Source organism: Aristolochia californica, unplaced genomic scaffold (genome assembly GCF_029961685.1).
Source record: "Aristolochia californica isolate CCGP_79_NKW_82.1479 unplaced genomic scaffold, dmAriCali1.0.hap1 SCAF_3, whole genome shotgun sequence".
In the NCBI taxonomy this organism is placed as follows: domain Eukaryota; kingdom Viridiplantae; phylum Streptophyta; class Magnoliopsida; order Piperales; family Aristolochiaceae; genus Aristolochia; species Aristolochia californica.
This window is the reverse complement of record NW_027181992.1, coordinates 9,276,209-9,292,142: the sequence shown is the minus strand read 5'-3', so window position 1 is coordinate 9,292,142 and position 15,934 is coordinate 9,276,209. Positions and strand designations below refer to the sequence as shown.

Here is a 15,934-nt window from a genome sequence, read left to right as displayed (position 1 = left end):
ATAGACATGTAATTACATCTTAATGTCATCTTTATGAGAAGTCTTCTTATTTACCAAGATACCACCACTTGGACGTGTGGGCTTGAGCCCATCTTCTAAAATTAAATAAGGAGAACTTCCATAAAGATGACATAGAGTAGTAATTATGCAAGCTAGTGTATGTCCTCTGATGTTTTTTTCTTTTTGAAACATGTAGGCTTTAAGGGCATTGTAGTCATTGTAAACACCTTCACACAACTATAATATAAGCTCAAGGCATGGGGTAGAGTATTCAAGCCTCTTCCACTTTGCTCAAATTTGTCTATACACCTCTCTCTCTTTTCCTCTTCATTCTCTCCCTTGGTTTCTTCTCTTCTTTCTCCCAAGAGCTAGAATTCGTCTCTTCTCTCCTTCCCTTGAGATCTCGTGTTTATATCTTGTCCCTAGAAATCAACACATGGAGATAGAATTATGCCATAGATGGATTGAATGATCTATACCCAAAATATATTAACTTCACTTTGTCACACTTAGAATCTGAAGAAAAAAAAGATTAGCTCTAAATATCAACAAACAAAAAATTAGGAAATATAAAAAGAAGAGGAATTTAGTAATTATACCGTACTTCAGTCAGAATAGCTAATAAATTTAGATCGAAACAAGATGTGATATTGAATGGGATTTGGCTATGGATTTTTTAGGTCCATCACATAGCCAATTGAGCTAATGCATGATTCAAATTATTCAGCTCCATGTAGTATTCAATCATTCATGGGGTATCAAATCTGGTAACGGTATATGGTTTCTTTTTCCCCTAAGCAATAAAAGCATTTAGGGTTTGTTTGGAACCCCATGGAAAAGAAAATAAGAATTTGACCATTATTAATTCCAAAAATAGTTAGTTAAAAGAAAATTTTGATCATTATCTCATTTTCACTAACTTTTTTTTGAAATAATAATGGTCAAATTCTTATTTTTTTTCTTTCTTTTCTATGGGTTCCTAACGGACTCTTAGTATTGTCTCCTACATGCCTATCTTCTTATTTGGGCATTAACACTGAGTTGATTATTCACGGCATATTAATGTCAGTCCGAAGGATCTTACCATATGCATCAAGTTGAAGAGAGTCTCAGCCAATACCTTTTGTCTTTTTGAATGAATGGTTTCCAGTTCAACCAGTGAATCTCCAAGATCATGATTTCACACTTTCAACAGAAGGCTACCTTTTCCAGCGTGAGATGATCAAGAACGACTGGAGTACTCATGAGAGTGCTAGCTGGAGATAATCATTTAATACAATCTCTCATCAATGGTCAATACAAAAGAAGGATTTGTATGATCTTCAACATCAGGGGAGGTACAGGAAGGCTTTAGAACGGCTCCAGGAGTGATTCAACCCACCCGAGAAACGATAGATTGCTCTTCAGTCTTCATACTAATTAAATCAAGCAAGCAAACCATGCGAGGACTGAGGAGAGATCCCCTGCGCTTATCTGCAGGGATTAGCAATCTTCTTCTTCTCGGAAGGACGTAAAGCCTTTTTTTTTTTTTTTTAAAGAGTCATTTGATGCCAGTTAAAGCTCTAACAAACCATGTTAGTGCGTGTAATCGAGTACTTGTTTGTATAGTCAGTAGTGGGGAAAAAAGTAATCGTGTTGACATCGCTATTATGTATCAAATAATTTTGTAATATTTGATTTGATCAAGGTGGTGGCAGATTTGATTGGTGCTTCTTATAGCTCTCTCAGAAACTCCATTCTCGCTAACACAACTGTAGAGATAGTGCAGGATTTGCCAACTTAGAGAGATTAAACTCAGGCTAATGCACTGGAAAGCAACGAAGAGTAATCCTATCCACTGGCAAAATGCTTTCGAGGGTTAGGTTTTGCCATTGCTGCTACGAGCTTTTGCCATTTTTCAAGTTGAGAAGACAGCCAAAATGCTTGAAATTCAACACCCAGGCTTTCCACTTCAGTATCAAAAGTGGGAGTGAGAGAGTTCCTGACATGAAAATGTCCTTTTTGCTTTTATCTATCTTGATCATGACATGGGAGGGCGTTCAGCATTTCTTCCTTTTTCCATTTCCAACTTTTTAAACGATCCATACCATAACAGAGAGTGTTCACATATACTAGTTGACAACATCTCCACTTTGTTTTCTTGGCTGCGAGGCAGAGTCATCAGATTGATCTAAATTCAATTTCTGGTACATTTATGACATCCAAGACTTTTCGTTTTTCCTTTATCGTCGGCCGCCATGTTTTAAGTTTCAACCCTTTTCATACCTTTTCTGCAAAAAACACTGAATCTACTGCAGCAGACATACATCCCGAAAATGATGATCATCCACTGCTCATCTAACAGGTGATGTCACAGTACACACCCGGTCCTGGGTGTTATGGGACGCCCTAGTCCTGGTGGTTCTGGGCTAAGGGTTAAGTACCTATGTTTTTCGCTCCTAACAGGTTGATCTTTTGGATAATATTGGCTAGGTGATGATCCTCCACTACTCATCCAACAGGGTGACCCCGCAGAAGTGTTCGAGCGAAGAGAAGGATCTCCACTATTTCTTAGGGCCCTAATTACTTCGATGCTTAAAGCTGAACGATTATCTTCTACCAATTGTCATTCTTGATAACAATTGTGGAGATTGATTGATTGCAGTTTATTTGACTAAAGACTAAAGAGGGTAAAATAAAAAATCTTAAGAACTATAGCAATATAAAGATATTAGCCATCCCATTTCTGAATCTTAGGTATGAATTTGCTTTTGGATCATAAGATATGTAAACTATTCCCAAAATCATACCCTCAAAGCTCATATAAATGTTTTGGAACTTTTCTTTCGCTTAGAATTGGTCTAAATGATGTTTTTCACTTAATTCTATAAATGCAAAATCGATCAACCGATATATAGCTTGATCAACCACACATAGGCAGGAAACCTTCAATATACAGGTTTGATCAATCAACCTCCGTAGGCATGATCTATCAACCAGAATGTTGATAGGTCAGTTTATAAAGTTTGATCAATCAACCTCTTTAGGCATGATTGATCAACCAAAGGATTACATGTAGAAGTTACAAAGCATTAACAATCAATCAAAGAACTATGAGGCCAATGTATTTTGTTTGATCTACATTAGAAGCATGATTGATCAACCCTTCACAAAAGGTTAAAAAAACACTGTGATTGATGTTTTGATCAATCATAAAGCTATAAGAACTCCAAAATATAATTGTTGGAGGTCAATTAATCGATCAATGAGAAGACATAATTAATCGATCTCATGTGTAACTTTTTGGATAACAGGCTAATTTCATCGTTTATATATTTTTTTGAATATTATTTCTAATTGAATCTCCTTGTAGAAGGCTATATAACCGAGTCATATAGAGGATCAGAGTAGTTGAAACTCGGAATCATTGGAGGCCGAGTCAAGACTCAAGTTTGTTAAAAACCAAGACAAGTATCAATCTTGATTCCAAAAAAATATAATTCTTTTGTATTTTTATTTCTTTTTCTGTTGTCAAATAAGTAATTATATATCCTAAAAATCATTAAAATATTTAACTAATTATATATAAAATAATATATATTATAATAAAATATTATTTTAATATATTTTATTCTTTATATAAAAAAAATTATAATTTATTTTTGGCCAAAAATGACATTGGGACGAGGAGTAAAACCATGGAACGGAAAACGGCGTTCATGCGAGCGAGGAAGAGCGGGATCGGCGCTGACTCCACAATCAACGGCTTTAAGGCTGCAGTAAAAGAAGAGATTGCGGGCCCAGCTCCCAACGGTTAGCTTGTTCTTACTTGCCGCTGGCAAATCCCGTGTTCGGACTGCCGATTAAGTCATCTACCTAATTCTGACGTGGCGGCCCACGCGTCAGTCAATTAATGCATCGTGGAAATAGACGGTGGCATCCGCCAATCCAGGTGTGGCGTCTCCCTCGCGCAAAGTTTGCCTAACCCTCTCCTCCACGGTTTTACGATTATGCCATTGTTCCCTTAAATTACGTCCTCGCGAGTAGAATGAGCAATCTTAAGTGGACCCCACGCGTTTGACTTTTTGTCTGTAATTATCAGACATATTGCTTTCCATCGGGGAAATTCGAACCGGAAAAGTTCCCTTTTTTATTAAAAAATTAAGGAAAAAGGGAGACGCGGTCGACTGGAATCTGGATCAGTTTTTATCGGCGATTAATTACGAAGGTCGGGGCGATTACCAAATTTTATTTTCTCTTTATTTGTTTTAATTTGAAATAGTTAATACAGTATTTTAATAATTTCTACGCAAGTAGTCACCTTGACGGACTCCTTCCGTGGCTTCTTCTCTGTTTTTGTTGTTTCATCTCCGTCTCGAGGGAGGAAGAGGAGAGCCAGAAACGCAGATAATATCGAAGAAACCAAAAGAAATGATGGGTTTATGGAGATTTCTCACGGTTTTACTAACATGCTTTGTTGTTGCGTCTGCCGGCGTCAAGAACCTACCGGTATCTTCCTTTGATGAGGGGTACACACAGCTATTTGGCGATGACAATCTCATGCTTCTTCGAGACGGGAAAACAGTACACATAGCCCTTGATGAAAGAACAGGTCTTCTTCACCCTTGTCTCTCTTGTGGTGGATTCAGTTTTGATTTTCGTTAGTGATGATTTTGGTTCTTGTGGGCTTCAGGTTCTGGATTTGTTTCTCAAGACCTTTATCTTCATGGGTTCTTCAGCGCTTCTATTAAACTCCCTGCAGATTACACCGCAGGCGTTGTCGTTGCGTTCTATGTAAGTCAACCGGAAGTATTTCCATTTGATCAATCGATTTTCGTGTTCTTCTCTTCTTAATGAATGATGATTGATGAGGAAGAATAAGGTGCTTGGTTATGAAAGCTTGAAGATCGTAGCTTGTTTTTATGGTTGCCTGTTTTGTTTTAGTTGATGATTCAAAGAAGTGAATTACACGACAGCATGTGAAATGCGAATGCCCAAATATTTTGCTTTTCTTCCGGCGTTTGCCTCCTCTTTCTTGATACAGGATTAGAAGAAAATGTTTGACGATATAGCTGAGATATAGGTCAAGTGATTCACAAGTATTGCAGTTCATAGATTTCCTTTTATCTTTCTCTTCTCAGTTTTACTGATGGTAGAAAGAAGAAGTCTGCTTAACTGAAGAGATATCTTTCCGTATTGCACAGTTATCAAATGGTGACATATTCCAGAAGACCCACGATGAATTGGACTTTGAGTTTTTGGGGAATATTCGAGGAAGGGAATGGCGGATACAGACCAACATTTACGGCAATGGAAGCACAGGAATCGGAAGGGAAGAAAGATATGGTCTCTGGTTCGATCCTTCCGAGGACTTTCATCAGTACAGCATCTTATGGACCCATGATCAGATCATGTAAGAGTTTGGTTTCAGCAGAAAAATTTGAAAACTGGCCAAATAATTTTGACGTTTTTAGGTGATTTACAAAATATTTAGGATGGATTTTGGTTCTTGATGTTGTTCCCTTGGAACTAGATGTTTTTGCTTTTGAGTTCAATCAAACTAGTTATTACGGCCAGGTTCCATGATCAAAAGAATTTCAGCTTTGCTCGTTTTTATATGATCGGCTTCCCTTCCGGTGGCATGGATTTGGGTTATTGCTTGCTAAATTCAAGTTTTGTTGTTAACTTTCACTACTATTCTGTTAGGCGATTAAATGTTCTACTGTAATGCCGTCCTCTCCCGTCTCCTCCTCTGATAGAGGTGATGGTGATTACTCTGTTCGTGGATTTCACACTTTGTTCTTTCAGATTTTACATCGACGAAATACCGATCAGAGAAATAAAGAGAAGTGGATCAATGGGAGGTGACTTCCCCTCGAAGCCAATGTCCCTCTACGCCACAATCTGGGATGGATCCAACTGGGCTACTTTAGGCGGTCGGTACAAGGTGAACTACAAGTATGCGCCATACATCGCCGAATTCAAGGATCTGGTTATCCGCGGCTGCGCTGTCGATCCCCTCGAACAATCCCCTCGTTGCAACGAAGAGGACATCAAGGAAGTCTCCTCCCTATCCCAGACCCACTCGGTGTCGTCGGAGCAAAGAATGAAAATGGAGAAGTTCAGGAAAAGATACATGACATACTCCTACTGTTACGATAGCGAGAGGTACAATCGGGCTCCGTCTGAGTGCGTGATCGACCCCCATGAAGCCCGCCTGTTCCGAGGGTCCACTGGAGAGAAATTCGGAGGAAGACACCGGCGCCATGGGAAGCGCCACCGCCGGAGTCCGACGAGCCAGGCAGAGGCCACGCTCTGAGCGTGTAATTTATTGATGTTATTGTAATATATAGATATAAGAAAATCGCTCATATAAATATTTATATATAATTTATAGGCATTGGAGAAGGGAGCAGCAACCCACAAAAACAAAAAGAAAACCAGAAGATTTGCAGCTTTGAACCCTTTTTGGAAGTGTTTCTTAGAACACAAGCTGCTTTGTCGCAATTATGTATTTGTGAAAATTAAAAGCTCGGAAAAAGCAGCCCAAATGTATGGTTTCATCTTTGCTAGACATTGTCACGGTTATTTTGTCAAAACACCAGGCGGACAGAAGAAGAAGATCTTACCCGTCAACCTTTGACGAATGTTACAATTTGTAGTAGAATTGTGATATCCAGAGCTGAACTCGTGATGGAGAGGAATAAACAACCACCTGTTTCGTCCTTGGAGAAAAATCAAAGATTAAAAAGAGGACAATGTGAGACATCGGTCCTCGGCAAGGGAGATTCCCTTGATAAAATAATCGAAAACACTGGAAGACGAACATTGATTGTCTTATCGGAACAGACAAATCCTATACAAGGGCGACATAAACAAGTTACGAACAGAAACAAAAAGATGAAAACGTGGGGATTGAATTTAGAAAAAAAACACAAGTAGAGATATAAGAACTGATCAGTCGGTGTGGCATTACTTTCAGCTGCTTAGACTTCAAGAACGAAGTCTCAAAGGGGCATTTGCAGGCATTTGATCGCCCAATCGATGGTCAGAATCATTGTCATCTATCAAACAACCTTGATCACTAGTAACTGATGGTCAAAGTCAAACTTCCCAATAGAATGTCTGAATCATTGACATCTATCAAACACCGAGATTGAAGGAATTTGATCACTAGTAACTTATGGTCAAAGTCAAACTTTCCAATAGCCAAAACTTGAAAGTTTAGTCCAATAGTCCATCGATTGTCAAAATCAAAACTTCAGTTAAAATTTAGATTAACCTAGCCACTTCAATTAAATGCCATCAAAGCGCTAAAAAGAGTTGGCACATAAATAACACTTGTCATCATAAAAAATGTGATCAATCAAAGAAGGATACACACAAATCACATGTGTCATCCACATGGCATAACTTGGTCTACATCATATGATCTAGCTCCACCACATGTCATGATTTCAATAAGTAAAAGCTTGCTCCACCACGTGTTGCAAGTGAAGACTTGGTCCTATCACATGTCACAATCTCACCAATTGGACACTTACTATCGTTATTCTATTGCAACTCAAATTCGGTATACTGTGACCAAAATTCTTGTCCAAACATCAAGTGGAGATTATCATAGATATAAAAAAGGAACCAATTTTATTTCCTATACAAAGGTGATTTGAATTTGTTAAGGAAAGATCCAATCACAGGTTACTAAACATGGGACCTAAAATAGTTATAATTTTCTTTTATGTTCTCATATTGTAAAAGGTAACGTTGTTATTGCTCTTTGTAGGAGAATATGGTCAAAGCACCCATAGAACATTACACAGGGAGAGTTGCAATAATTTTAGATAGAATGCAGAAACTGGTGCCACAGCTTTGCATGGTTATATGAGATTGTCAGATGCTCAATTTAGACACAAGAGGCGAGCTTAAACATAGGAAGTGATGAAATAAAAGAATTAGATTATATATATCTTTCATACTGGATTTCATTGATGGAAGAAACCAAATAGCTACAGAATAGAATATGTTTGCTCCTATTAGCCAAACTGATCATCTTAGTTCTCGCATGTAAAATCAAAAAAGATTGTCAACAACAAGCTTCAATTTCTAGAATAGGATATAGTTCTTCTCTTTACCTGCATTTATATATTTTAGCAGGGTCCTTTAACATAGTTGAGTCCCACAACGATCTCAATTCACCAGAGGATTTGGCAATTTGCAAGGGGCACCTAGAATACCCAAACAAGCTTGGCAAAATTCACACAGATACAGGTAGAAATATAGTTCATTGGACAATAATTAAGTCAGCATCTCCAAATTACTTACTGGGAATGAGAGTGAGTGTGAGAGAAACGTTCCCTAATCAAACTGGCATGATTTTCCAAATCAAGATGGCTTATCGTAGGTGTTCTGGTCACGGAACTCAGAGATGCGACTCCTGATCATTTCAGCCACATGAGGCTGCACAAACATGTGAGTGCTGTCTAGCATGTGTAATATGAACCTCTGAGAGGCTGGCAAAGAAGCATTGAAACTAACAATAAATTGTGCCATGGGAACATCGCTGCAAACATTGCAAGAATGGCATCAGTGTGGTACTTTCTGAGAAGAAATGCGTCTGGAAAAGGAGCCCAAGGAGTGATCATCACCGTACTCTACACATACCATGAGATAAAGAGTCCCTTGGTAGCATTCACCATAATTTAAGTAAAGTTTACAAAGCCTTTTCCTGTAGATGGAAAATCTACAGCAAATGAGATGAAGCATTGAATTTGATGTCTGATAAATAGATTACTGATAGACTGTACAAAACCATAAATCAAACAAAGATCGCATGACTACAAAATCTTCACGAATAACAACTTACAACTTTATAAACATAAGAATTATTGCCTGACTGGGATCAAAATGGAATTCCTCTTATCTTTTGTACGACATGTGACGTTGTTTTTGTGGTCACTGGTAGCAACTGTGAAGTCTGTCATTTGAAACAAGCATCCCATACACTAGACATGGCACTAGCCCAAGGCATCCAGTACAATCCACATGATCCTTCACAATAGAACACAAAATTCCTTTTTTTTTTTTTTTCATAGTTTGCAAAGCCTGAACATTCCTGAAGGGAGATAGCTCATTTTCAAACTTCCTTTACCGCCACCAAACTTTCTGCAAGAGCTGTTTTAACTCCTCAAATTCAACTCCTCGTTTAAAAAAAAATTCAGTTTTCTAGTAAGATCTCTCTATGTCATTATTCCACACTCTCCACAGCATCTCCAACAAGTTTGCTACTTTCAGTTATACATTCTATATCTTCTACTCCAACTGCACTACCCTCCTTAATAGCTGATTTCATTGCTTCCACATATGCTGAAGAAATATTTATGAGATTAACCTATAGTCAAATTTTCAGTCATTGATCCTTTCTCCTACAAACAAGAGATTTATTTCGCATACATACAATAGACAGACAACGAATTGTAAGTTGTTGAAAAATTGGGATATACTGCATCATCCCCCATACATCCACAAATTCAGGAAAAAAAAATCAGGAAAACAAAGAATTCTGTTTCCATTTTCACTTTTAGGAATAAAAAACTCACTTTATTTGCTTAGATCCAGTAAAAGAGAAAAATTCGTAGGCTAGCCGCAATTTACAGGTCTTGAGCTTCGCCTGTAAATCCCCAGTTGAATATATTTGAGTGAGAAACAGAGAGATCAGGGAGACAATTAAATGGAGAGAGAAGAATAAGATGAGAGATGGCTCGGAGGGAGTCAGCGATGACGACTCGACGAACGGAGTAGGAGGCTAGGTTTAGGGAAGGAGAGAACAAGAGAAGAGAAGAGAAGAGCATAGAAGAGAAGAGAAAAGAGGAGAGTGAGATGACGCCGCAGGGTGTCGGAGGGGAGTCGATGATAGTAATTATAGGTTAACAATCTCTAAGTCACATAATAAAATTTAAATTTTAATATAGCTTAAAATTAGATTAATAATTATGTTATTAACATGGTACAATTAAACAAAGATAAATAATCATTAATTAAATATACAATTATTTTATTTACAGTAAAATTTTAAAAAATTATTAGCCCATTAAAATTATTTTAAAAAATTATTGAAATGCTTAAGTTAACGATTTTATATGACATTTATATTTTTAAATATTTAAAATTTTAATTTGTGATTTAAATAATAAAATAATTTAACAATAAATTGTAGTTTTATTTCAAAAAAGCTTAAAATAAAATATAAAGTTTTTTAAAAAGGAGAATGTCTTCCCACCATCTTTGTATAAGAGGGCCTTCCCCACTCAGAGGCAGAAGGTCCTTCCATCCCCCTTCTTACTCACCATCTTTAAGTTGAGGAAAATCTACAAAAATATTTTCGTCGTTGCTAACTTTCCACTGACAAATGTTATTTTGTTGTAAAAGCATCAAATTATTATTGATGATGATGTAATGACAAATATTTTTGTGATGAGATTACTTTTCATTGTTAATAAGTGTTATTTGTGATGAAATTTTGTCATCATTAATACTTATTATTTATATTTATCGTTCAAAAACATGTGCTTGAGAAATTTCACTAATTTAGCTCTATTAGTGAGAATTTACAGAAAAAAGATTTTGGCTCTCTTCATGCCAAATGTGGCTCAAATACACACTTTTATATCATTTGGAGAGAATCTTCTCCGTGAAAAGTCCAAGCCTCCGATTTTGTAGCGTAATGGAAATGATGGATCTTGTCTAATGCAGATGTAATGGAGAGGATTTGAGAAAAGATTATAGGATTTTCATGAGTGTAGGCTCACTCTTTCTCACAAAAAACACTTTGGAAATATTTTCAAAGAATTGAAAATAAAGGATTATAGATGTACCAATAAATGCTCATTAACTTCTCAAATGGAGGTTAGGTGGGGTATAAATAAGTTCCGCAACCCGAACTAAGCAGTTTTTTGCCCATTTTAACGACTATTTTTTTTTTTTATCAAAATGTGTCCTATTGATCAATTAATATCTTCCCATTGGGTCTAAAATTTTAAGTTGATCGATCAATAACATGGTATGATCGATCAAACAAAATTTTCTCTTGTAATGCATTGCAATTATGATCGATAAATGAACTTCCCGTGCGACCATGCTTTATGTCCCTGATTTGTAAAGTTTTGTATGATCACTTAGACTTATAGGTTGATCGATCAATCAACATGTATTGATCGATCATGCTTTATAGCATGGTTTGGTCATGTTCTGGATGATCGATTAATCGACTTAGGTTGATCTATCATGCTTTATAATTTTGGCCTATGCACTTTTGAATGATCCATCATTAATAGATGTTGATCGATCATTCTAGTGCCAGTTCATCTAATGTAATTTTAAAGCACGAGAATGAATGATCCTAAGTGCTTTTAACATGTTTGAAATGTGTATATGGTAGTTTTAAAACATGTTTGAATGCATATTATGCCCTAAAACTCCAAGTTTGAATTATACCTCCAATTGGAAGGAGCTGGATAACTAACTCTCTTTTACATAGAATGAGTTTTGACATTTCTTAGTAAGTCCTAAAACTCTACTCTTCAATTTATCTTTATCTTGCAAGGGTGCTTCTTCTACATTTCTTGACTTTCTATGTTGCTTGAGGACTTAGAAACTTGATTCATTTTGATGCTTTACACCTTGAAATGAATGTCTCTTGAAGGAAAAATATCTGAAATACTAGATTTATAATTGTCAACTCTATTAAGTTTTGTTATCATCAAAATAAAAAAAAGGAATCAACATACGATCAAAAGGAGAGAGGGAGAGAAGAGGGGCAGAGTGAGAGGAGATAAGGGTGGGGAGAGGTGGCTGCTAGCAGGAGAGGGAGTGAGACGAGAGCGGGAGGGGTAGGAGGAGCACAAGGAGGTGAGAAAAAAAGAGTGAGGGCAAAAAGGGGTAGGCATGGGAGTGCGATGAAATAGTTTCGGAGTACTGAAAATTATGAAGTTGGAGGAAAATGTGGGACTACTTCATGGTTTTTTATTGGTTGCTTTATATTTGTGTGCTTTAAGTTTATTTTCTATTGTATTAAATTGGGGGTGACAGTGAGAGAGAGAGCCAAGGGAATCGAAGGGGTGGAGAGGAGATGTCTTGAGTCGTGATGAGAAGAGGAGCTGGCTGAGAGGGGTAGATAGAGAGAAAGAGTGGATGGGATGGTAGTAGGGGAAGAGAGGAGCAAGAATTTTCTGCAAGGAGTTCATCTAAGATGTTGATCCTCAGCTTCAAACATTGGAATCCCCAAATCGCAATAATAAACACCCAGAACATGAAAATAGAACAATCTTCATCTGCACAAGCAGACACTAAAAAACAGTAGAAAGAACGTAATGAAGAGACCCAAGCAATTCGTTTGGAAATAAACTGACCTATACAGTAATAAACAAATGTAGAACTACACACATCTTAAATAAATAACCAGAGTAGAAGCAGAGCAGCACTCCAATGTAACATAATAAAATAAACCACCGATTTTTCGCTTCCCAGAACAACAAATCCATTCCTCAGCAACCGAAACCAGGTATTCATAAAAAAATTTGAACAGAAAATAGAGAGTAAACTCATAATCACCTATAAAACTTGAAGTATGATGAATGGAATATGCAAATGAGTCGGGGAGAGTAGAAGCAGAGAAGCACACCAATGTAACAAAATAAAGTAAACCACCGATTTTTCGCTTCCCAGAACATCAAATCCATTTTATCAGCAACTGAAACCAGGTGTTCTTAAAAAAAAAAAAGTTGAAAAGAAAATAGAGACTAAACTCATAATTACATAAAAAACTTAAGTATGAAGCATGGAATATGCAAATGAGCCAGGATAGGAGATTTTACGTTTATACTTCAGCAGTCTGTGTCTGTCTATTCCTTGTTAATGTCAAATCCACTGATTGGAGAAGGAACTATAAAGTGAAAATAGTTCCTATAACTACAAAGTAAAAATAGTTGCTTCCTCAAAACTATAAAGTGAAAATAGTTGCAATAACTATAAATTGAAAATACTTGCTTGTTTTTCACAAATAGTTTTTTTGTATTTGAATGTAGTAAAAGGGAAATACATAAACTTCTAGAGCATGGAATAGGCAAGTTAATGTAAAGCGCTTACAGGACGTTCAGTCTTGGACTGAGGATGAACCCTACCAACCCTTAAACATCTTCAACTTTCTGAAAAATCCTCATATGACAAATGTCTGCATAGTCAACATCTCCAACATCTATTGATATAAAAGTTGCATACATTTTTAACTAACATTTCTTGCAAGAACAAGAGAACATCACAGTTATCACGAAAACAATTTGTTGCAGTAACAGATGAGTAATATATCATTTGCAATTCTTTCAGGATCCCAGTTCACACCTTAGTTGACCCAGAAAACTGAGCCAATGCACTGGAAGCAAGACAGGCTTTTCAAACGTTTACCAATAGTTAAAAACTTCTCCAATAAATTTAAATCAATAAATAAATGGCAGATCCAAGGTGTTTTTATCAGGAGATTTGAGTCGAAAGATTCAACAAGATCAATTGTGAGAGAATAATAGATTGAATTTCATCTAAAAAATAGGTGAAGAAAGGAAAATTTAATGTGCCTTCTTACTAGGAAATTACCATAGTCAAATTGATTCATATTACATGTATTTGAAATCAAAGAAGAGAACTTGAAGTAAATTTGATTGCATAACGGGATTAAACTCTTCACAGATAAATGAGTGCTACAGTAATGGCATCGGATTCCCATCAAATGTCCTGAATTACATTGGAAATAAAGAATAGACTGATCTTTAGTGAGAACTTTTTTCCAATGACAAGCCAAACCAGCTATCTAATACAAAAGGATCCACTTACTTGGAATTAGGAACAAGATCTCTTAGTTTGACTCAACTAAAACATGAAAAAGCTTATAAATGTTGGTCTAAGACAACCAAAACCAGCTTCCACACTAATTCAAGGGAATTGAACATAGGCAAATTGTCATAAGATGCATCAAAATTGATTCACAAAGCAAAGAAGTAAAGGAAGAATAGACCATTCTACTCAATTCAGATACCCATTTGGTGGATCAAGCATGCTTTGCCTGAAAGTCCTTCATAAAGGCTATCAACTTCTCAACACCAGCTAAGGGCATAGCATTGTAGATCGAAGCACGAACACCACCAACCGATCTGTGGCCCTTAAGCTGGACCATCCCTTCTTTCCCTGCTTCTTTGATGAATTCGGCCTCCAGATCTGATTTCTCTAACGTGAATGGAACATTCATCAATGACCGAACTGATTTCTCTACTGGACACCTGTAAAACCCACCACTTCCCTCAATTGTATCATAAAGAATGCTAGCCTTCTTCGAATTCTTCTTCTCAACCGCTTCTAATCCCCCCTGTTCCAGGAGATCCTCAAAGACCAAACCGCACATATATATTGCAAAGCATGGGGGTGTGTTGTAGAGAGACTTGTTATCCGCATGGATCTTGTAGTCTAACATCACAGGGGTTATTGGCTGTGCATTTCCAATCAGATCTTTGCGGATAATCACGATGGTGACACCCGACGGACCCACGTTCTTCTGAGCTCCAGCATAGATCAAACCGAATTTCGACACATCTACCGGCTTAGAGCAGAAGTTAGATGACATATCTGCAACTAAGAATTTGTCGTTTCCCTTGGGCACCGGGTAGTTCTTAAATTCCACACCATGAATGGTCTCATTTGCACAAATATGAAGATATTTAGCATCTGGGTCTTGTTCAAATTCATCAAAAGATGGAATTTTTGTGTACTTGTCCGACTTCCCGGACCAAACAAGATTAGATTTGCAGAACTTCTGAGCTTCTTTGAAAGCCTTATCTCCCCAAGATCCATTAACCACATAGTCGACGGAATCCTCAGGTTTGCATAGATTTAGCGGGATCGCGGCAAATTGTGTGGTAGCCCCGCCCTGAAAGAAAAGAACCTCGTAATTATCCGGCACCTGCAAAAGCAGTCGGAGATCTGACTCGGCCTTCTGAATCACGGAGAGGAATTCCTTTCCTCTGTGGCTCATCTCCATGATGCTCATTCCCGAGTTACGCCAACTGAATAGCTCTGATTGAGCTTTGAGAATAACATTCTCCGGAAGCGTGGCAGGCCCGGCGGCGAAATTGAAAACTCGTTCTTGGGAGGGCTTCGACAGGCTAGGAGATGAAACGACAGGAGAAGCAGACCCCGCAGTGCAGGTTACGGATAGAGAAGGACCCTTCTTCCTATAAAGAAAACGTTCACCAAAGTTGCGGTTCGAGGAAGGATTACGGGTGGCGTTCTTGAGGAGGAGAGCGTTGGGAGTGGAGGAAGACGCCGCCATCGCCATGACCGAGAGAGGGAAGAAATGAAACAGAACTAAAGGACAAACCAAGAATCAAGATTCAAAGGATTATATAGCGAGTTCGAGCGCTCAACTTCGTAGTGTGTCCGAAGCCTTGGTTAGATCCGAAGCAGACCCGCGGGCGTGCTTTGAACTTTGACCTGACGTGGGCAATGATTGAATCGTGACCAAAAAGTAAAAAAGTTTGGTGAGAGTTGGTGGGTAGGAATTTTTATTTCCTACGTCTCCACTCCCCCAATTACTGATTTAACTAATCATTCATCGTGCCCTAAGATCCTGATTTTCCATAATGATAAAATTGAATGAGAAGACAGATGCAATTACCACTGATTTTCGTGGTGAGTAATCTTAAATATAGATATATATAATGTAGTATAGATTACATTTTGTGTAAATAGAAATATTACATAGAGATTTTCTAGGTTTCAGTTACGTCGTAGATTGAGGCATAATATCCTCCACAACCACCGCAAGTTGAACGCTGGATTGGAACAAACCTTGGAACAGAAAAATTCTAAAAGAGCGAGAAATACTTTTGGTGAAGATATCGATAACCTATAAGTGAGA

The 15,934-nt window shown here is 37.5% G+C and overlaps 3 protein-coding genes across 4 annotated transcripts; 1 reads left to right on the top strand and 2 right to left on the bottom strand.

The window, feature by feature from the left end:
* Positions 1-4,346: 4,346 nt before the first annotated feature.
* On the top strand, positions 4,347-6,427 carry LOC137959856 (probable xyloglucan endotransglucosylase/hydrolase protein 28). Its single transcript, XM_068807254.1, has 4 exons — positions 4,347-4,591; positions 4,673-4,773; positions 5,184-5,392; positions 5,788-6,427. The coding sequence occupies exons 1-4, from the start codon at positions 4,411-4,413 to the stop codon at positions 6,296-6,298; spliced, it is 1,002 nt and encodes a 333-aa protein (XP_068663355.1). The 5' UTR covers positions 4,347-4,410; the 3' UTR covers positions 6,299-6,427.
* Positions 6,428-8,059: 1,632 nt separating this feature from the next.
* Positions 8,060-9,855, bottom strand: LOC137960059 (general transcription and DNA repair factor IIH subunit TFB5). Of its 2 annotated transcripts, none has more exons than XM_068807531.1 (3): positions 9,576-9,855; positions 8,641-8,719; positions 8,060-8,539 (listed from the first exon to the last, which is right to left on the bottom strand). In XM_068807531.1, the coding sequence occupies exons 2-3, from the start codon at positions 8,673-8,675 to the stop codon at positions 8,362-8,364; spliced, it is 213 nt and encodes a 70-aa protein (XP_068663632.1). In that variant the 5' UTR covers positions 8,676-8,719; positions 9,576-9,855; the 3' UTR covers positions 8,060-8,361. The 2 variants fall into 2 exon arrangements, with proteins under 2 accessions (XP_068663632.1, XP_068663631.1); XM_068807530.1 differs by having other exon boundaries at positions 8,641-8,704.
* A 3,863-nt stretch (positions 9,856-13,718) lies between these two features.
* LOC137960371 (phosphoserine aminotransferase 2, chloroplastic-like) lies at positions 13,719-15,448 on the bottom strand. The gene has a single exon (XM_068807973.1). It carries the CDS (start codon positions 15,350-15,352, stop codon positions 14,072-14,074), a length of 1,281 nt encoding a protein of 426 aa, XP_068664074.1. The 5' UTR covers positions 15,353-15,448; the 3' UTR covers positions 13,719-14,071.
* Between the last annotated feature and the right edge of the window lie 486 nt (positions 15,449-15,934).

Bases quoted from the DNA above. Each gene is read 5' to 3' on its own strand.
- LOC137960059 (XM_068807531.1), bottom strand. From the start codon at position 8,675: ATGGTGAATGCTACCAAGGGACTCTTTATCTCATG. The intron at 8,540-8,640 runs GTATGTGTAGAG...CAATGTTTGCAG, and splicing joins AAGGGACTCTTTATCTCATG to CGATGTTCCCATGGCACAAT.
- LOC137959856 (XM_068807254.1), top strand. From the start codon at position 4,411: ATGATGGGTTTATGGAGATTTCTCACGGTTTTACTAACATGCTTTGTT. The intron at 4,592-4,672 runs GTCTTCTTCACC...TGTGGGCTTCAG, and splicing joins AGCCCTTGATGAAAGAACAG to GTTCTGGATTTGTTTCTCAA. The intron at 5,393-5,787 runs GTAAGAGTTTGG...TTGTTCTTTCAG, and splicing joins TGGACCCATGATCAGATCAT to ATTTTACATCGACGAAATAC.
- LOC137960371 (XM_068807973.1), bottom strand. From the start codon at position 15,352: ATGGCGATGGCGGCGTCTTCCTCCACTCCCAACGCTCTCCTCCTCAAG.